Below are 22,135 nucleotides of genomic sequence, written 5' to 3'. Positions count from 1 at the left end.
CTGACCATTCATGTAGATTGTTAAGGTCATCTTGCAGTGCCTCTATTGTCTCACTGCTTGTGTCGCCCACTGAATAACAGACCTTTGTGTCATCGGCAAACACACACACGGCACACCGTGCATCTCTCTCTCTCTCTCTCTCTCTCTCTCTCTATATATATATATATATATATATATGTGTGTGTGTGTGTGTGTGTGTGACCCCAACTTTTTGTTTGTTTGTTTTTGTTTGTTTTTATTTTTGTTTTTGTAGTCGTAGCTTATCACACAAATTCACCGGCTGATTTTGTATCGTCTGGAAAGCATCACGAGTGCATACGACAGTCATTAGCAATGTGCATAGCACATATAATAAATAATAAATGTTAGTAAAAAGAAGAAATTCACTTTTTTCGTGTTATATGTGCACACAGGTTTTAGGGGAGGTGCATTTCTTTAAGGTGGTAGGAGTGGAGGTGGGAATGCCAGAGATGAATTGTTGGGGAATATTTCAGTGAATAGATTCCAATGATTGCCGAGCAGTCGACGAAAAGAGATCGATCGTTTCGCTTCGGTACCCTTCTCATCATCATCGTATTCAGGGTAAGGTTGTTTAAAATGCTTTGTGTCAGCTGCAGTAGAAGATTTGCCTGTCATTTTACCGTTTTCAAAAATGAATACTTTTGTAAACCCTGTTTAGCGTGAGGCTTTGTGGTAGGCCAAACGGTATCGCTGACAACTGGCGATTGTGGCGACTGTTGCTTGGTGAGTTGACTGATTAAATCACATACGATTTTATTAGAGTAGTAATTTGCAGTATTCCAAAACCTTATCACACACGACAGTCTTTGACACCAGAAGCAGACAAAATAAAGATCTCCTTCCTGTCATTTGTCTCTTGCCCTGCGGTGAGGCTTAATCAACATTTTGAAACCAACATGAGAAAAACGACGACCCAAAACAATAAAAACACCAGTTATTTTTAATTTTGTCAACTGGTGTGTAGACCTGTACAAGATGGAAAATGGGACAAAACACTAGTAGTACTTGTTCATGTATATAATATTCAGAAATTCCTGTTTCATTGAGCATTACTTGCCATTATACCTCCTCTGTTTCGTGTATCACTCAATGTTGTTATATTTCTTTTTCACTGGTAATGCCTGTACCAGTATATCAGACTTGGTGAGTAGAGTTAACCGAATAACGAAATAAAGTAAATCTTCAGAATGTTGAAAAGAATGGTCATCATCATTATTATTACTATTATTGACATTGTTATTGTTGTTGCCATTATTTATGTATTTGATTATTTGATTATTAATCTATGTTATAAACTCTCCGTGATTTTGGGGCTTATTTATTATTGTAACCTAACTGTTTATATTTGAAGGTCGTTTTACATGTTTGTAGTAATTTTTTTTTGTAACAAGTGTGAAATGGAGACTGATGGATATTTGATGCAGCTGAGATTGTGTGCTTCTGAGCATATGCAAATCAGCTGAATGGCTTATGCATGTCTATATTCGTACTATATAGAATAACTGTGTGCCACCACACCAAGCATCTCCATTTAAGGACAGTAAATTATCTTGTGATCTTGTGAGAAGAAGGAGGACACTGGAAAATTTCAAGAGAAAATCAAAATGTATGCAAAAAATTGTCTCAGCAGGTTATCAACTGAATCACATATAAAGAACAATAAGAAGTGGCCAGTCATCACCAAGAAGAAAAAGAAGCATTATTTTTGAAGAAGTATTATTTTTGCATTATACATTGTTGATTTGTGTGAATTGTTTTAGTCATATCATTTATAATATATCATATTGATGTCACAGCTATGTCAAGGCTTTTAGGCCTTATTAGCCTTTTACCTGATCATTATGGCTATTTTGTTTATTGTCTATAACAGTATAAGAGAATGCAATGATATATATATATATATATATATATATATATATATATATATATATATATATACTTATGTTATGGCTAGCTTTCACTGGAGAAACTTATTTGGAACTGGAAGCCATAATCCTTCCAGTGTTAATAAACTGTTTTTTTTTTTTTTTTTTTTTTTCCAAATTGTTAAGTGTTCCTGCAGTGACAATGTGAATGGGAAGATTATTCCACAAGTTAACAACCCTGTAAAAAATGTGAAAAAAGATATGATTTGGTGAATGTTTTTATGGTATATCTGAGAAGGGTCATGGCACATATATATATATATATATATATATATATTATATATATATATATATATACATGCATACATACACACACAAAATGCCTTCACAAACAAATACTCAGTCTTCTGTCAATTTTGAAATGGGAGTGGATTGTATCAGTATGCTTCCATGCCTAGAAAGGGTCTGTGTTTCTGGGTGTGTAACTATAGATGTTTAAAATGTAAAAATTGTTATAACTGTTAGTCACATGTTTGTGTTCTGAAGAAAATGAAAGAGCTAGTCATTAATTTACTGTGTTTGGTGAAAGAGCGCTTGTTACGGTATATGGGAGAAATGGGATTGCTTTTTTTTTCTTCTTGCTTTGTTCTGTGATTTTTAAAAGAAAGTTGCTTAAGTATGGATTGTTATTTCATATCAGTGAAGGCTTGTTGATGGGACTTTGTTTTCCTTGAAAATGGAATGATTGTTTTAAATTATAATCATTAAGTGTGTTCCATGTGATCAATTCTTTTTTCATTGCTAAACCTTTTTTATGCACATAAAATGGAGATAGTTTGCAAATCAGGCAATTGAAAAGGTTGTTTAAAAAAAAGAAAAAAAAAAAAGAAAAAAAAGGGGGGTGGGGGGTGGGGCTTCCAGTAGTATCTTGAGATTTCCAGTGGGTCAATTAAAAAAGATCTAAACCTACACAAGAGACCAGAGGCAAGGCAGGAAATGTGAAAACTTATGGATGATCTTCCTCTTTCAGGCCAGTCATTTCATTTTTGCTTTGTTTTGAATTTTCAATATTGGTGAAAGCAAGGTACATGCAAAAAGTGTCCCATGGAAAGATAGCAAAACACACACACATGCATACACACACACACACACATATATATATATATATATATATTATAATATATAATATGATGTATATCTTCTTCTTCGTTGCAACCCCAACGTTCACTTGTATATACACGAGTGGGCTTTTATGTGCATGATTGTTTTTACCCTGCTATGTAGGCAGTCATAGTCCGTTTTTAGGGATGTGCATGCTGGGTATGTTCTTGTTTCCATAACTCACCGAACGCTGACATAGACTACAGGATCTTTAACATGCGTATATTGATCTTCTGCTTGTGTATTCAAACAAAGGGGATTCAGGCACAAGCATGTCTGCACGTATGTTGACCTGGGAGATCGGAAAAATCTTCACCCTTTACCCACCAGGCACCGTTACTTTGGTTCAAACCTGGGACCCTCATATTGAAAGTCCAATGCTTGAACCAGTCGGCTGTTGTGCCCTTCATAATGTATATTAATTAGATATTATAATGATTAAAAATTATCAGGATAAATATGAAAAGGTCTTGTTAAAACTGAACAATGACAACAGAAAAATAATAAAAGATGAGAACTTGATTACTTGATTGTAAAAATAAAGATGATGATATGCGAATAAAGGATACAATCAGATCTTAGAGTTAGAATGATTTTAATTACACATACTGTACTGTGAATGATATAATGAATATTGGTTTTAGAAGATCCCAGTCTTTTTAAAGGTTTATGATTTCAATAGATTGTCACTCAGTGTAAGTTTCTTATACATGTATAATGTTAACTTTTACCCCTAGTGTGTTGTTGCAAAGAAATGTTCCAATACTTGACTCTTTCTGTGCTTGTCTGTTTTTGCATCAGTGCATTCACACAGACACACTCTTTTTATTTTGAAGTTTGACTGTAACTCGTTTGTAGTAAGAGCAGACAATTTTAAACAATGATCCACTTAAATAAGATTGTGCGCATTACTGCCAAAATGGCCAGAGAGGGGTTTTGCATATTTGGGACATTTCAGTCATTGTAATGGTTCTGACATGTGCCTTTGATGACAGATCATTTCTGCCATCTGCAGCAAGAAACCTATAACGCAACATAACAAATCCTTTGGGAACCAAAGACATGAAATGTCTAAGAGGAAATTTTGTGGAGGAAACTTGAAATTGCCTCATTCACATGACAACAAACATTTTTTTAAATGAAAAAGACCACAACTCCTTTTTACTTCTTGCCATAGTGGCTGATTTGAATACAGCATGGTAAGTCAGAGACCTTGTCAGGCTATGTCTAAATGCTGATGATGTTCACCCCCAGGAATCGTGAATATGAATGAGTGTCAGAAGATTCTCCCTTGCCAACAGTTGACCGAGCACTTGACAGTTCGCCAGCTTGCTTTCATCTGCAGGGATAGAAATGGTTGGGTGGGGTATGTGGTGGGGAGGAGGGTTAGTATTCTGTGTGAAGTGGGATGTTGTCTTTACTGGGGAGTGGTTCCATGGCTCTCACCGTGCACACTCCTGAATAATAGATCATGAATCTCATTGATTAGATTACATTTTCCGCTGATGGCAGTGGTTGTTGTCAGAGCTTGTGGTCAGTGTGATAGCCGTCCTGAGACTGAGTCAGAACAGGATCTGAAGCAGTGGTTGAACAGTTTATGTTTTAACTGTCATCAAAAAGCAGTGGTTCAACAGTTTAAGTGGTAACTGTCAGAGCAGGTTCTGAAGCAGTGGTTCAGCAGTTTATGTGGTAAATGTCATCAAAGAGGGATTTTAAGCAGTGGTTCAAGTGTTTATCACTTTATGTGGTAGCTGTCATCAAAGCAGGATCTGAAACAGTGGTTCAACAATTTATGTGGTAAATGTTACCAAAGAGGGATTTTTTTAAGCAGTGGTTGAATTATTCACTATTTATTATTTTATTTTTTTGAATTGATGTAACTTGTAAGTGGCTAAATGACTAAAACTGATAAAAGTAGTTGCATTTCACTTTTTAAGTTTTTTTTTTTCTTCCCCAAATTTAGTTTGGAAAGTGATGTTACAGAATTTCTTGTCAAATGTCAGTTACATATACATTGAAATAAAGCATTCTAGGTTGCATTTATTAGCTTAACAAAACTTTTAAATGTCTCTTGCAGAGAAATTATTTTTAGACATTGCAAAAGTAATTTTTTTTAAAAAAAGATATGACATTTTTTGGGTATAAACTGGACATAACATGAATGTTAGAAACATTAGCTCACTGTGATGGACTTATGAATAGATGTTAATTTACAAGGGGAAAAGGAAATGTAATGTGACATAACTTGAATGTTGGAAGCATTATCTCATTGTGATGAAGGGAAAAGGAAATGTAATGTCCATACCTCTTTTGCTGCTCCTGGATTGGTGACTGTGTGATACAGCCAACATTGGTCAGTTTTTAGTAGGTCAAGAGAAGCTGCCTCTGTGGAAGTGTCTATTCTACTATTAGACATGTTTTTCCATTCATTTGTCCCTCTCTTGCATTCTGTCTCTGTCTTTCCATCTTTCCGTCTGTCTGTGTCTGTCTCTGTTTGTCTGTCACTCACTCTCACTGTCTCTGTGTGTTTCTCTCACTTGCTGTCTTAGTGCACCTCAAAACTCTCTCTCTCTCTCTCTCTCTCTCTCTCTCTCTCTCCCTCCCCCATTGGGTATCCTTTGGTGCAGTAGAGTTGTTTATATTGCTTTTTGCTGGCAAAATTATTTTATTATCTACATCAGTGATAGGTTTGGAAGATAAGTTAAATAATTTATATGCTGCAGCAATGCGGCTAGAAATGAAAATAAACATGGATAAAAGTAATATTGTTGTATTTCATAAGGGTGGGTGTCTGTCTAAGAGATGAATCATGGACTTACGGAAACGAAAGAGTTAGTGTAGCAAATGCATACAATTGTCTTGGTATTTTCTTTTCAAGTTTTAATTTTGCTTGTCAAGATTTAATGAACAGAGCAAAGAGAGCTACACTGATCATCCTCATTCTCCATGTAATGTACAAATTTAATTGTAATTCATTCAATATATTTACAAAGCTTTTTGACTTCCAAGCACAACCAATATTGCAATATGGTGCCGAAACATGGGCATTTGAAAATGGTAGCGACGTTGAAAAACTACATCTCTTTGATTGTTGATAGTCGAGCACCTAATGACATTGTTTATGGTGAACTTGGAAGATACCCTATTCATTCGAATTTGTATGTAAAATGTATGAGTTATTAGTTAAGGTTGATCAGGATGGACAATGATAGATTACCTTGCAAAGCATATAAAATATTGTTAAGTTTAGATACTGATGGAAAAAAGATGTGGATGATTAGCGTATGTAAATGTTTATATATACATACGGATTTGCATATGTGTGGGATAATCAGGGCATTGAAAGTATTGGTGGGTTTCTTAAATGTTTTAAACAAAGAATTATCGATTGTAGGTGGCAAAATTGGCACGATCATATCCACCAGACTAGTGATAGGTTTTATATGATATTTAAGACTTGTAATAAAGTGGAACCTTACATATTAATTGATATGAACCGATATGTTGGAAGTGCATCATCTAAACTCAGGTTTGGTGTTGCGGATATTGCCTGTCATCATTTCGGATACAAGCGTAAAAGTTCTATTAATATTTTAATCCATGTTGTGTTTTGTTGCCCTGTTCTGCATGATTTGAGGATAAAACTGATTGAACGTAAGTACTATCAAGATCCATGTCTTTTTAGATTTTGGTTTACTTATGGCATCTAAAAATGAAAATGTCTTAACTGACATGGCTTTATTTGTTTACAAAGCACTGAGGCTGTTGTATATTATTACAAGTTAGATGTATTTTTGTGTTATGTTTGTACTACTTTTGTTTGCATGTGTTATGTACTTGCATTCATGTTATGAATATTATTTGTTTACGATTATGTAATTCGCCCTTATGGCCTAATCTGAATAAACATTCGCATTTGCATTCACATTCTCTCTCTCTCTCTCTCTCAGTGTTACTGTCTTAATCTGTGTTGTTGCTAATACTTACTCACTCACTCACTCACTCAGTTATTTTGTTTCTCTCAGTTAGTTGATGAGTTACTGTCTCATTCTGTCAGTCTTGTCTCAGCCTCTTTGGTTTGTGTTTTCTATAATGGAATAATCCACACACTGGTCCCAGCCAGTATGTGTGCTTCTGTGTTTCTTCAGCCGTCATTGTGTTATGGCACATATTTTCCCCTCACAACGTATTGATTAGCTGGAGGACCAGGGTTTTTCCCACTGTGGTCAGACTTTCTGTCAGATATACGTACATTCATTCTCCTCTTTTAATTTTGTTGTTGTTGTAATTCCTTATGCCAGAGATAATGTCCTTTCTCTTGTTTTGTGTTGTTGTTATTATTTTTTTGTTCAGTTTTAATCCCAAGAGTTATAAGTACTGTCAATTGTCTGTCGTTACAATGAATGGTAGTGGCACTATGGCAGAATATATCAGTTAGCCATAGTTCTAAGGATTGTTAATTGTCTGTCGTTACAATGAATGGTAGTGGCACTATGGCAGAATATATCAGTTAGCCATAGTTCTAAGGATTGTTAATTGTCTGTCGTTACAATGAATGGTAGTGGCACTTTGGCAGAATATATCAGTTAGCCATAGTTCTAAGGATTGTTAATTGTCTGTTGTTACAATGAATGGTAGTGGCACTATGGCAGAATATATCAGTTAGCCATAGTTCTAAGGATTGTCAATTGTCTGTTGTTACAATGAATGGTAGTGGCACTATGGCAGAATATATCAGTTAGCCATAGTTCTAAGGATTGTCAATTGTCTGTCGTTACAACGAATGGTAGTGGCACTGTGGCAGAATATATCAGTTAGCCATGGTTCTAAGGATTGTCAATTGTCTGTTGTTACAAAGAATGGTAGTGGCACTATCAGACTATGGCAGAATATATCAGTTAGCCATGGTTCTAAGGATTGTCAATTGTCTGTTGTTACAAAGAATGGTAGTGGCACTATGGCAGAATATATCAGTTAGCCATAGTTCTAAGGATTGTCAATTGTCTGTTGTTACAATGAATGGTAGTGGCACTATGGCAGAATATATCAGTTAGCCATAGTTCTAAGGATTGTTAATTGTCTGTTGTTACAATGAATGGTAGTGGCACTATGGCAGAATATATCAGTTAGCCATAGTTCTAAGGATTGTTAATTGTCTGTTGTTACAAAGAATGATGGAGGCACTGTGGCAGAATATATCAGTTAGCCATAGTTCTAAGGATTGTTAATTGTCTGTTGTTACAAAGAATGATGGAGGCACTGTGGCAGAATATATCAGTTAGCCATGGACTTCACCAGTGATCAGGGTTCGATGCTCCATTTTGGCATGGTGTTGTGTCCTTTGGAAAGGTACTTTACTCTGATTTTCCTCGCTCCACCCAGGTGTGAATGGAAACCTGGCACTGGTTAGGGACTGAGGATTGGGCCCCACCTTCCTCTGCTGAGCGGTAGACACAGTGGATACGCATTCACTGCCCAGCGGCTGTAAAAGCTATGGGTTATTTAACCTTTGAAAATGATTGGCATCAACGGGCGCAATAGCCGAGTGGTTAAAGCATTGGACTGTCAATCTGAGGGTCCCGGGTTCGAATCACGGTGATGGCGCCTGGTGGGTGAAGGGTGGAGATTTTTACGATCTCCCAGGTCAACATATGTGCAGACCTGCTAGTGCCTGAACCCCCTTCGTGTGTATACACAAGCAGAAGATCAAATACGCACGTTAAAGATCCTGTAATCCATGTCATCGTTCGGTGGGTTATGGAAACAAGAACATACCCAGCATGCACACCCCCCGAAAACGGAGTATGGCTGCCTACATGGCGGGGTAAAAACGGTTATACACGTAAAAGCCCGCCCGTATGCATACGAGTGAACGTGGGAGTTGCAGCCCACGAACGCAGAAGAAGAAGAAGAAGAAGATTGGCATCATTGAGGCACAAACTTCATCCCGGTAGAGCATGCATCAACAGGTTCTTTTAAAAATTTAAATTATTTTTAAATTTTTTTTTATTAATGATCACTTATGAGAGTTTAGTACAACATAGAAGTTTCACTTTCTGACAAACAACATGTAGATACAGAAAAACTTTATCATCTCCAGTTAGAGAAATTCATGTATGGTGTATGGTGCATAAACAAAGTACATACAATTATCACAATTATTTAGTATGAATATATGAAAGACATGAAATGCTTTTAAGTGCAGTTCATGCTTATAAACTTTCACCATTTGTTCCTGTAGGTTTGCCTCTGTTGTATGCAGTGTGCATTCACTGCATGACATTGTGCACCACAGTGATTGAAGACAGTGTTTATTTTTGGCACTGATCTCATACCTTGAATAATTCATGGTTAGTTCTGAATATTCAAAAGTGTGGTGCAAGTTGGAAGTGGAAGGCCAGTATGTAGCTATTCAAGTCATTGGAAGAGTGGAAGGCCTACACTGTGTGTGATGTTAATGTGTGTAAAATAGATGTGCGAAATGGGCATTGAAAACTCAACATACTACCACTACTAATGATAGCATGCATTCATTTAGTGCTACCCTGTGGTGCTTTTAACAATACATGTTGCATGAGCAAAGTGCAGGAATATAAAAGTTTGTTAAAGATAAAACTAATTTATACCTTTATGTCTGCCAAAGTGTCAGTTAATTTTCGCAGAGTTGACAGTGAAGAGAGAGAGATGGTTTATACATGTCTGCCAAAGACTCAATTAATTTCGACTGAATTGACAATCAAGAGGGAAGAAGTGGTTTGTACACGTCTGCCAAAGTCTTAATAGTTGCTTGTGGAGAGTCCTGTCAATGCCTTCAGTGTCAGCAGATTCATGGGGGGCTGTTGTTGGAGGGATGTGTTGGCAGTCTCCACACTGGGAGTGTCGCTCAGTCAGTCTGGCTCTGCGACTAAGCCATTATTGTCATCAGTAGGGGTTTAGTAGGTGGTGTCCTAAGTATGCCAAATCAGAATAGGCACCACTGAACACCACCGAAGTGACTCAGCGGCAGTGCAGGGTCTCCTCTGGTGTGTGGCCTCCTGGTGACCTAACTTCGATAGTTCCTAGTGGACTGCCAACGTTGGGAGTGTGACAGATGAATCCAGGTGTGGCTGTGTTTGGGGGGGACTTGGAATGAGCGGCATGGGAGCAATGCCACTGAAACTGTGCAGATAATGGGGCAGCCAAAAAAAAAAAAAAAAGTCTAAATAGTCTTAATTAATTTCCACTGAACTGACAATGAAGAGAGAAGAGGTAGTTTATACATGTCTGCCAGAGTCTTATTTCCACTAAACTGACAATGAAGAGAGAAGAGATATACATGTCTACCAGAGTCTTGATTAATTTCCACTGAACTGACAATAAAGAGAAGAGAGATAGTTTATACATGTCTGCCAAAGTCTCAATTAATTTCCACAAAGCAGACAATAAAGAGAGAAATGAGCTGGCAGTGACTATGAGCAAAACTTGTGATGACATAACTTTGAAAACTGTCCCATGTGATTTGTCAGATGAGTGAGCTGTGACATGGCCCATCAAACCACTCCCATGCTGCCCATCTTGACATCCACATGGACCAGTTGAATCACTCACCAGAGGCAGTCAAATCCTACTGAATATCCCTGCACACACAGCTGGTCATCTAAAACTATGTGAGTTGAAAAAGTGGGAAAAAAAGAAAATGCACAAAGGTGTTTTTTTCTTTTTGTAGACTGATGTAAATTGATGGTAGAATGTGGAGCATCAGTTTGTACAGTCAATATCTGGCCAAGCTGTAGCATCGGTTAATCTCTGTACAATCATATCTGGCCAAGCTGTAACAGCGGCAAATCTCCAGACCTGAACAGCTTTGAAATGAAGGACTGTGTTTTCCAGTGGTGTTGACTTTCCCTGTTGCACTAGTGGTTAATGTCCAGACCTGAACAGCTTTGAAATGGACTGGTATTTTTCCAGTGTTGTTAAGTTTCCCTGTTGAACTAGTGGTTAATCTCTAGACCTGAACAGCTTTGAAATGAAGGACTGTTTTTTTCCAGTGTTGTTGAATTTCCCTGTTGCGCTGCAGCAGCATGGATGAAGCTGGTCCAAGTGATGAATGGCTGGATGGCTTTGAGGTCACTCCGGAAAGTTCACCTCCTTCACAATGCATGCAGTGTACCTGTCAACGTGCAGCCAGTCAAAGTGCTACAGTAGATAAACATATTTCAAGTTCCATGGGATGCATACATAAATCTGGATTGCGCCTGAAATATGAAAATGAGCCCTGTGCATGTCACAGCCCCAAGGAGGTGCTTCAAATGATGCCCTGCATTGGAAAAGGTTTGTACATCAGCGGACGCAAAGGTGTCACCAGCTCCAAAATGCTCAAGTGCCAGAAAATCACACACATCCTCAACATGGCCCAGGAAGTGGAGGACGTCAGCTTTCCCGACAGGGTCAGTGTGCGCCATGCAGGACTGCGTGACGCTGAAGATGAGGATCTCCTGGAGTGTCTGCCGGAGCTGGTAGACCACATCCACTGCATTATCAGCTCTGGCGGCCGCATCGTCGTCAACTGCTGGGCGGGGGTCAGTCGCTCTGCGTCTGTCTGCCTGGCTTACAAGGTGCGACACGAGGGTCTCAGTTTGCGGGAGGCTTTCGATGAAGTGCACGAGGTCCGCTCGGTCATCAGCCCCAACCTGGGCTTCTGGAAGGCGCTGATTGAGTGGGAGGAGGAGGTGAGGGGGCGGAGCTCCGTGCTGCTCAAGCCCTTCATCTGTGGCATGGTTCCCGAGTTGGACAGCTATGAGGACTACGCCAGGACACGCATCAGTCTGGGCTGGATGAGGGAGCTGGTGATCATGTGGAACATCCTTCTGCTGCTCTTCTGTCTGCAGCTCATTGCTGTTGTGTGGTTTTAGGAATCACAATGACTATCATCTTACCAAGAGAAAGTAAGTGTCATTGCTGTTGTGTGGTCTTGACTCACAATGACTTTATCACATTCAACATATATATAACAAGAGAGGCAAGGCCTTCAAGACTCACTTGTGATATGCACTTAAAACAGACTTTAAGAAATATATATATATGATAAAATTTGATTAAAGAAAAAAATCATTAACATTTGTTTTGTATTTGATATTATAAAGCTTCAGGTAAAAAACAAAACAAACCTCACACACACACACACACACACACACACACACACACACACACACACATTAAAATAGGACACAATCATTTATTCAACATTTATTCAACTGAACCGATACAGAAAAAAAACAACTGTTTTGGGTTTTAAGAATCTTAAATTTACAAGTCCTGTAGCACCTTCAAGTTCAAGAAGTGAAAAGTTGATAGTTTTTGCTGAGTCCATGGCTCTATCCTTCCAATGTGTTTTTACAGTCACACAAAGAATGCTGACCCTTGTGGGGATGCTGGGGGTCTTTCAGTATAAATAGCATCCCAGCCTTCTGGAAATTCTGCACTAGAAATTTCCTCTATTCTATCACTCATATTTGTTTCTGCCTTTTTCTTTCTTCACTATTGTCTTCTTTTTCGGTCTTCACAGTCCATTTCACTGTCTTTTTTCAAGCAAGCCATGACACTTTTTTTTCTCTTTTCTGCAGTCTTTGATGTACTATAAGTGCTGTTTTGTTCTGGTGATCAGGTATTGAGATATAAACACTGGGATGGGCACTAGCTTCCCTTTCTGCAGTGTTATTTGCCAATATGGCCTTTTCGTGTATATTTTGTTTGGCTTTGAAGTATTGTTTTTTTTCATTTTTTACGATTTTTTGTGATCTGGGGATGATAAATTAATCGGAATGGTGGGTGTCCTCAGCATGGCCTAGTCTTATTTGCCTTAAGAAGCTAATTGGTTGGGATACTGTGTCATGAACTGTGTTTTGTGAGTTTGTCTTAGCGCTTTTTTGAAAATGCGACAGTTTTGTGTTGACACAGTTGAGCATTTGTGTGGTTTGACAGTCCTGATATGGCTGTGTGCTGTTTGCAAGACTATAAGCAACAAGAACAGGAAATGCTGAGTCCATGGCTCTATCCTTCCACTTCCAGTACATTTTTACAGTCTCACACACACTATGAAATGTTGAGTCCCTGGCTCAGTCCCTCTAGTATATTTTTACATTCACACACACTAAGAAATGCTGACTCCATAGCTCTATCCTTCCAGTACATTTTTACAGTCACACACACTAGGAAATGCTGAATCCATGGCTCAATCCTTCTAGTACATTTTTACAGTCACACACACTAAGAAATGCTGAGTCCATGGCTCAATCCTTCTAGTACATTTTTACAGTCACACACACTAAGAAATTCTGAGTCCATGGCTCCATTCTTCTAGCACATTTTTACAGTAATACTAAGAAATGCTGAGTCCATGGCTCTATCCTTCCAGTACATTTTTACAGTCACACACACTAGGAAATGCTGAGTCCATGCCTCTATCCTTCCAGTACATTTTTACAGTCACATGCATTAAGGAATGCTGAGTCCATGGCCCAATCCTTCTAGTACATTTTTTAGTCCATGGCTCTATCCTTCCAGTTCATTTTTACAGTCTCACACACTAAGAAATCCTGAGAAATCCTTCCAGTACATTTTTGCAGTCACACACCCTAAGAAATGCTGAGTCCATGGCTCAATCCTTCCAGTACATTTTTACAGTCACAAATGCTGAGAAATGCTGAGTCCATGGCTCAGTCCTTCCAGTACATTTTTTACAGTCACGTACACTAAGAAATCCTGAGAAATCCTTCCAGTACATTTTTTACAGTCACGTACACTAAGAAATCCTGAGAAATCCTTCCAGTACATTTTTTACAGTCACGTACACTAAGAAATCCTGAGAAATCCTTCCAGTACATTTTTTACAGTCACACACACACTAAGAAATGCTGAGTCCATGGTTCTGTCCTTCCAGTACAATTTTAGTCACACAAACACTTCCAAGTTCCATGAAGCCATTGCTTCACTGACTGGTTGTTATGAGTGGCAAAATATTATTGTAGATTGTTAGTAATGCTTGTGTTGTCAGTGTTGATGATGATACTGTAATTGTCCTTATGTTTCTTCATGTAATGTATTCTTGAAATTCTCTATTCTTAATTTGCAAATTGAACTTGTACTTCACGACTTATAGTGATAGATTTTTTTTTTTTTTTAAAGCTTCAACAAAGTGGGTTCTTTTTCATTTCAGTAGATCTTTTTATTGATTTATTTGAGTTTCCATTGTTTCGTTAAAAAAATAAAAAGATAAAGAGAAACAAGCCCAATGCTGTCCAATGTTCTGGTTAGCTTGTTAAAAGTTCATGGTTTGTAATGCATGAAATATGGAGGAGACCACCACCATTACAGAATAAATGAAGAAATTTAAATATAGATATAAACATATATATACATATTCAAACAAATGGAAGGTGAAGGAACTAGCAGGGGAATTATGAGGGGGTGGGTTAGAGGAGGGGGGGTGAATTCCTTGGATTGATGGAACAAACCCAGAAAATATTTCAATTTTGATATTTGTGTGTGTGTGTGTGTGTGTGTGTGTGTGTTCAGGTTTGCCAGATCTTTGAAATAACGTTGAAACAGGTGGAGTTAGTCACCAGTAGTTTTCCTGTGTCTGTCTGTCTCTGTCTCTCTTTCTATTTGTGCGTGTCTCTCTCTCACTCTGTCAGTCTGTGTTAGTACACATGCATGGATGCATGCACATGTGTGTGCAAGCTTTTGTTAGAAGTGCATACAGAAAATCAGTCTGACACACTTGGCTCAACTTTTCATGGAAAAAAAAGTCCAGCACAGCAAATGCCACATATTTTCACAACATCTATAGCCAGATTCATTGATTGCTGTGCTAATTTCATTCACAATTACCATCCTCACTGTGTCTGAATGATGTTATGCCAGAAATAACCACTGAGTATTATTATCCTGCTTGCCAGAAACAACCACTCGATCAGCATTATTTTCCTGCTTCCAGTCAAATAGATCACAGAGCCAGTAAGTGGTGTGAGTGTATCAACAAGCTGTTTCAGAAAACCTCATCTATTTCTGCCTCTGCCTGTGCATATTGTTGACACATGACAAATAAACAGATTCGGTTGAGCTTCCCCTATGCATAGCAATTGCCAAAGTCGGTGTCGCACAATTTGTCTCAGGCTGCTGTCTGAACAGAAAAACAACAACAAACAAACCTGTACGCATATGTATGCAAATGTGTGCAAATGATATTTTCAGTTGTGCAGACGCTTTCTGTATTTTGAAAAGAAGGGGAAAATAGAAAGATTTTTGCTGCTTTAGGCATCTTTACCAAAAACCAAAGGGAAACAGAAAGACATCTGTTTTAGGCTTCTTTACCAAAAAGCATAGGAAATTTGACATGTTCTGTTTTAGGCTTCTTTACCAAAAACCATAGGAATAGAGAATGGCATCTGCTTTAGGCTTATTTACCGAAAACCATAGGAAAATCGGCATGTTCTGTTTTAGGCTTCTTTACCCAAAACCATAGGAATATAGAAAGACATCTGTTTTAGGCTTCTGTGCCAAAAAACAAAACAAAAAACAAACAAACAAAAAAAACCAACATTCAAGGCTTCTTTACCAAAAGCCATAGGAATATAGAAAGACATCTGTTTTAGGCTTCTTTACCAGTAACCAGAGGAAAATTGACATGTTCTGTTTTAGACTTCTTTACCAAACACCATTGGGAAACAGAAAGATATCTATTAATTTTTAGGCTTCTTAAAAACTATAGGAAAATAGAAAGACATCTGTTTTAGGCTTCTTTACCAAAAGCCATAGGAAAGTCATGTTCTATTTTAGGCTTCTTTACCAAAATCCATAGGAATAGAGAATGACATCTGTTTTAGTCTCCTTTACTAAAAACTATAGGAAAATAGAACAACATCAGTTTTAGGCTTCTTTACCAAAACCATAAGATATTCGACATGTTCTGTTTTTAGACTTCTTAATCAAAAACACAACTGCTGGCTTATTGAAGATTGTGAAAAGAAATGGTCACAGCAGTATTTGGGTGTGGTCTGGTCTGGTAATATGTTTTTATTTTTAGTTATTTATTTATTTTTTAAAATGATTATTTTTCTTATGTTTGTGTATCATTTTGGTGGGGTCTTGTTATTGTTGTTTAGTTTGGCTGGTTTTGGTTTGATGTTACGATGATTAAGTTTAATTTATCACATTATGATGATGAAACATAATTGCAGAGTGCACTGTTTTATTTTCTTCACAAATTACCAATGTTTTGCTGCTCCTAATAATTGTTAACAGGTATTTGTTTACTGTCAAATATTTATGTGATTGTTCTTGATTCTCTGTTTGACACGATTTCCTAAGTTAGTGGTGCTGACAAATTGAATCAAACCCCTTGAATCTTGTGTCAAACTTTGCTTCTGATAAATGGTTACACTATGTCAGTGTTTTGTTAACATACTTATACTTTTTCCTTTTTATTTTTTAGTATGTATATTGGAATTGTATATTGTCTTTCTGCGGTAGTGTTAGATAAAATAATTGTGATCAAGATATGTAATAATGCTATGTTGCTGTTTTCTTTAATTTGTTGTACGATCTACTTTCCTTGTTCTTATTGTAAAATTATGATATTTGTTTTAAGAATATATAATGTTGTTAAAACATGTTTGATCTTTCATGATGCAGACAGCTACTATGTGAATATATAATGCTGTTGAAACATATTTGACCATTCATGATACATATAGCTGCTGTGTGAAAATATAATGCTGTTGAAACATATTTGATCTTTCATGATGCAGACAGCATCTCTCACACTCACGCAAGCACACTCTGATTATAGTGCTCTTCCTCCAGCGCATCTGTTGATTAAATGTTTAACCTGTCTGCAAACAGTCACAGATAAAGTTATCTCTCGATTAAATCTGTTTAACCTGACTGCAGACAGTCAAAGATGAAGTTATCTGTTGATTTACTTTCTGCAAACAGTCACAGATAAAGTTATCTGTTGATGAACTCTGTTTAACCTGACTGCAAACAGTCACAGATAAAGTTATCTGATTAACTGTTTGACTTGACTGTTGTCTGCAGTCACAGATAAAGTTATCTGTTGATTAACTGTTTAACTTGACTGCAGTCACAGATAAAATTATTGTTGGTTAACTTGAATGCAGACAATCACAGATGACAGTCATAAAAAAAATGACACCTTCACAGTTTTGTGGTCAGTTTATTTTCTTATCTGGAATTGTGTGGAAGATCCAAGATACTTGTAATAGTTGTATGCCTAGCCACCAGATGATTGTACATAATTTTGCTACCTTTGCAGTGTACACCTGATGTTAATCGTCAAGGATTGTCAGTTTATCAGTGAGAAACTGACAATTTAAAATTGATTTTGTTGTTGTTGTTGGTTGTATGTGGCTGTTTACTCAGAATTTGTAATGTCTAAATAAAATGCATTACATATGTATAGTGTTATACCCAGGGAACCAGAAAATATAGGCTTTAAAGTGTACCCAGTTCACTGTGTATTTCTGTGAAATTAGAGGATTTGTGTCTACATATCGTGCTTAACATATCTTCAGTGTTATACTAAAAACCAGAAAGCATGTACTTGTTTGTGTGTGTATATATATACATATATGTAAAATTTTCACTGCATATTTCTGTGATATACTGAACATTTCTTTGTATCTGTTTGTTAGTATGTCTGGAGTTGTAAATTTTTTTGAATAACTGTTTGTATTCATTTTGTGTGCATATCATTATAAATTTGTACATTTGCTGTGCATTTACTCTGTGTGTGTGTGTGTGTGTGTGTGTGTGTGTGTGTGTGCTGGCAAGTATGCATTTTGCTAATGCCACAATCTAATTACAGTTTGGTTTTCTTCCCAGTTAAAGTTTCCTTCCACAATTTATCTTCTCTTTCACTCAATTCAGGGTTTATACGGGGTTTTAATCACAAAATTTAATACAGATTGAAAACCTTTTAAACTACCACAGTCCAAAAATCTGAAACTGGTGTCAGAAAAACATGTAAGGCACAGTGTTTTGAGTGGCCATTATGCCCCTTGAACAGACTGTCATCTACTCCAAAGATGAGAATTTATTTTCAGTCAGAAAAAAATATTTTCTTGGCTTTCTACAGTTAATTGATTTGAGGTAACAGGATGTGATCTATTCTTTCATGGCCTTCTGCAGCTAATTGATCTGAGGTGAGTGGATGTGATCAATTATTTTATGGCCTTCTGCGCATAATTGATCTGAGTTGACTGGATGTGATCTGCTCTTTCATGGCCTTCTGCAGTCAGCTGGGCTGTAACTTAAGCAGCATGGTTTGATTTCATTTGGAATTTCCTGTTGTATTTGGCAGTCCAGGCATGGTCTGATTTAATTTGGAACTTCCTGTTGTACTTGGCAGTCCTGACATGGTTTGATTTCATTTGGAACTTCCTGTTGTACCTGGCAGTCCTGACATAGTTTGATTTCATTTGGAACTTCCTGTTGTACCTGGCAGTCCAGACATGGCCTGATTTCATTTGGAACTTCCTGTTATACTTAGCAGTCCTGACATGGTTTGATTTCATTTAGAACTTCCTCATGTACCTGGTAGTCCTGACTTGTTGATCCTGTTGTACTTGGCAGTCCTGACGTGGTCTGATTTCATTTGGAACTTCCTCTTGTACGTGGCATCCTGACATGTTGTTCCTGTTGTACCTGGTATCCTGACATGTTGTTCCTGTTGTACTTGGCAGAGTCCAGACATGTTCCTGTTGTACTTGGCAGTCCTGACATGGTCTGATTTCATTTGTATCTTCCTGTCATACTTTGCAGTCCTGACATGTTGTTCCTGTGGTACTTGGCAGTCCTGACATGTTCCTGTTGTACTTGGCAGTCCTGACATGGTTTGATTTCATTTGGAACTTCCTGTGGTACCTGGCAGTCCTGACATGTTGTTCCTGTTGTACTTGGCAGTTTTGACATGTTGTTCCTGTTGTACCTGGTGATCTTGACATGCTGTTCCTGTTGTACTTGGCAGTCTTGACTTGTTGTTCCTGTTGTACTTAGCAGTCCTGACATGCTTTCCATTGTTCTGGCTTCCACTCTGAAGTCGGGAGAGCTGTCCACTGTAAAGGGAAAACTGTCCACTCTGGGAGAGGACTGTCCACTCTAAAGGGGGGGACTGTCCACTCTAAAAGAGGGAGAACTGTCCACACTAAAGGGGGAGAAGTGTCCACTCTCAAGGGTGAAGGAAAGTCCACTCTAAAGAGGGGACTGCCCACTCTAAAGGAAGGACTGTCCTCTCTAAAAGGGGGAGAACTGTCCACTCTAAAAGGGGGAGAACTGATCACCCTAAAGGGGTGACTGTCCACTCTGAAGGGAGGACTGTCCACTCTAAAGGGAGGACTGTCCTCTCTAAAAGGGGGAGAACTGACCAATCTAATGGGGGGACTGTCCACTCTAAAGGAGGGAGAACTGTCCACTCTAGAGGGAGAACTGTCCACTCTGAACGGAGAACTATCCACTCTAAAGGGGGCAGAACTGTCCACTCTAAAGGGAATACTGTCCACTCTAAAGGGGGAGGGGGGAACTGTCCACTCTAAAGGGGGGACTGTCCACTCTGAAGGGAGGCCTGTCCAATCTAAATGGGGGACTGTCCACTCTAAAGCTAAAGGGGGGGGGGGGGGGAACTGTCCACTCTAAAGGGGGGAGAACTGTCCACTCTAAAGGGGGGAGACAGTCCACCCTAAAGTGAGAACTATCCACTCTAAAGCAAGAACTGTCCACTCTCAAGGGAGGATTGTCCATTAAAGGGGGGACTGTCCACTCTAAAGGGTGGAGGACTGTCCACTCCAAAGGGTGGCGAGGGGGAACCGTTCACTCTAAAGGGAGAACTCTCCAGTCTAAAGGGGGTAGAACTGCCCACTCTAAATGGGACACACCACTCTAAAGGGGGGAAGAGTGTCCACTGTAAATGGAGAATTGTCCACTTTAAAGGTAGAACTGTCCACTCTAAAAGCGGGAGAACTGTCCACTCTATAGAGGGGGGGTGGGGGGGGAGAACTGTCCACTGCAAAGGGAGAACTGTCCACTCAGAAGGAGGGAGAACTGTCCACTCTAAAAGGGGAGGACTCCCCACTCTAAAGGGAGGACTGTCTGCTCCAAAGGGGGGAGGACTGTCCACTCTAAAAGGAGAACTGTCCACTCTAAATGTGGGACTGTCCACTCTTATGGGAGAACTGCCCACTCCAAAGGTGGGAGAACTGTCCACTCTAAAGGGGGGAATTCTGTCCTTTTTAAAGGGGCAACAACTGTCTACTCTAAAGGGGGCAGGACTGTCAAATCTTAAGGGAGAAGTGTCCACTCTAAAGGGATGACTGTCCACTCTAAAGGGGAAGAATTGTCCATTCTATAGGGGGGAGAACTGCCCACTCTAAAGGGGGAGAACTGTCCACTCTCAAGGGGGAGAAGTCCTGGCTGAAGTGGGGTTGGTTGTGGCTGTCTGAAGTGGGGTGAAGTAGTGGCTGTCTGAAGTGGGGTTGAATTCATGTCTTTTAGAAGGGGGGGGGGGGGGGGGGAGTCATGTCTGTATAAAGTGAGGTGAAGCCCTGCCTGTCTGAAGTGGGAGTGGTCATGGCTGAAGTGGGGTTGAAGTCATGGCTGTCTGAAGTGGGGTTGAAGTCATGGTTGTCTGATATGGGTGTGAAGTCCTGGCTGTGTGAAGTGGAGGTGAAGTCCTGGCTGTGTGAAGTGGGGGTGAAGTCCTGGCTGTGTGAAGTGGAGGTGAAGTCCTGGCTGTGTGAAGTGGGGGTGAAGTCCTGGCTGTGTGAAGTGGAGGTGAAGTCATGGCTGTGTGAAGTGGGGGTGAAGTCCTGGCTGTCAAAAGTGGGGTGATGTACTGGCTGTCTAAAGTGGGGGTGATGTCCTGGCTATCTGATGTGGAGGTGAAGTCCTGGCTGTCTGAAGTGGGGGTGAAGTCCAGACTGTCTGAAGTGGGGGTGAAGAGCTGGCTGTCTGAAGTGGTGGTGAAGTCCTGGCTGAACTGGGGGTGAAGTCCTGGCTGTCTGAAGTGGGGGTGAAGTCTAGACTGTCTGAAGTGGTGGTAAAGTCTTGGCTGAACCTGGTGTGAAGTCCTGGCTGTCTGAAGTGGAGGTGAAGTCTTGGCTGAACCTGGTGTGAAGTCCAGGCTGTCTGAAGTGGGGGTGAAGTCTTGGCTGAACGTGGTGTGAAGTCCTGGCTGTCTGAAGTGGAGATGAAGTCCAGACTGTCTGAAGTGGGGGTGATGTCCTGGTTGAATTGGGGGTGAAGTCCTGGCTGTCTGAAGTGGGGGTGATGTCCTGGTTGAATTGGGGGTGAAGTGCTGGCTGTCTGAAGTGGGGGTGAAGTCCAGGCTGTCTGAAGTGGGGGTGAAGTCCTGGCTGAACTTTAACATTACCATCTTCTCTGCAAATGTTTTGTAAGTTGACACCAAATTTGACATAAAAATAGGAAAAATTTAGTTCTTTCCAGTCATCTTGTTTAAAACAATATTGCATCTCTGGGATGGCACAAAAAAAGAAAAAAAAAGCAAAATTATATGCAAGATGAATTCACTGTTATATTTATTTTTATTTTTTTAATTCTCTAAACTTGGCTTTTTGATCTGACATTCTGACAGCATAAAGAGCAGTCATTTTTTGTTCAAACAGGAACTTCTTTTGCTAAGCATGGAAGTTATATTTCTGGTGCATGTCTGTGGTGCAGATAGTAAAAAAGGGAAATTAATCTGTAATTAATGCTGTGGGAGTTAATTTCCTTTAAACTGATCTTTCTCATCTTAAACATTACATTTTGAAATTATACTCAATCATAAAAAGCTTGTGTGTGTTACTCTCACTGTACAGGGCTTTCTCTATGTTCATTCGCCCAAGTAGTCTTTTCGGAAAATATTAAAATCAATACTATGAGTGGACTTTATAGATCTATTGGCTGAGCCTTGAAGGCCATGGGCAAAAAACAATTGCGTACACATATTTATACATATTCAAAGCATGTGCTCATATTCCTTGCGAACGTGAAGGACGCCATTTTGTTTCAGGTTGTTGACCTGCCCGTTCAAT

The 22,135-nt window shown here is 39.0% G+C and overlaps 1 protein-coding gene across 4 annotated transcripts in view; it reads left to right on the top strand.

Annotated features, from left to right (window-relative positions):
* The first annotated feature begins 456 nt into the window (after positions 1–456).
* Positions 457–22,135, top strand: part of LOC143283072 (dual specificity protein phosphatase 14-like) — a 32,805-nt gene continuing 11,126 nt past the window's right edge. Inside the window, exons 1-3 of one of the 4 annotated variants that reach the window (XM_076589104.1) lie at positions 457–582; positions 10,553–10,693; positions 11,075–11,971. In XM_076589104.1, the coding sequence (XP_076445219.1) occupies positions 11,108–11,938 (831 nt within the window). In that variant the 5' untranslated portion in view covers positions 457–582; positions 10,553–10,693; positions 11,075–11,107 and the 3' untranslated portion in view covers positions 11,939–11,971. Of the gene's footprint in view, positions 583–10,552; positions 10,694–11,074; positions 11,972–22,135 lie in introns of those variants that run through there. The other 3 variants (XM_076589105.1, XM_076589106.1, XM_076589107.1) reach the window with 3 other exon arrangements.

Source organism: Babylonia areolata, chromosome 6 (assembly GCF_041734735.1).
Source record: "Babylonia areolata isolate BAREFJ2019XMU chromosome 6, ASM4173473v1, whole genome shotgun sequence".
Classification (NCBI taxonomy): Eukaryota; Metazoa; Mollusca; class Gastropoda; order Neogastropoda; family Buccinidae; genus Babylonia; species Babylonia areolata.
This window is presented reverse-complemented; position numbering and strand designations above follow the sequence as displayed.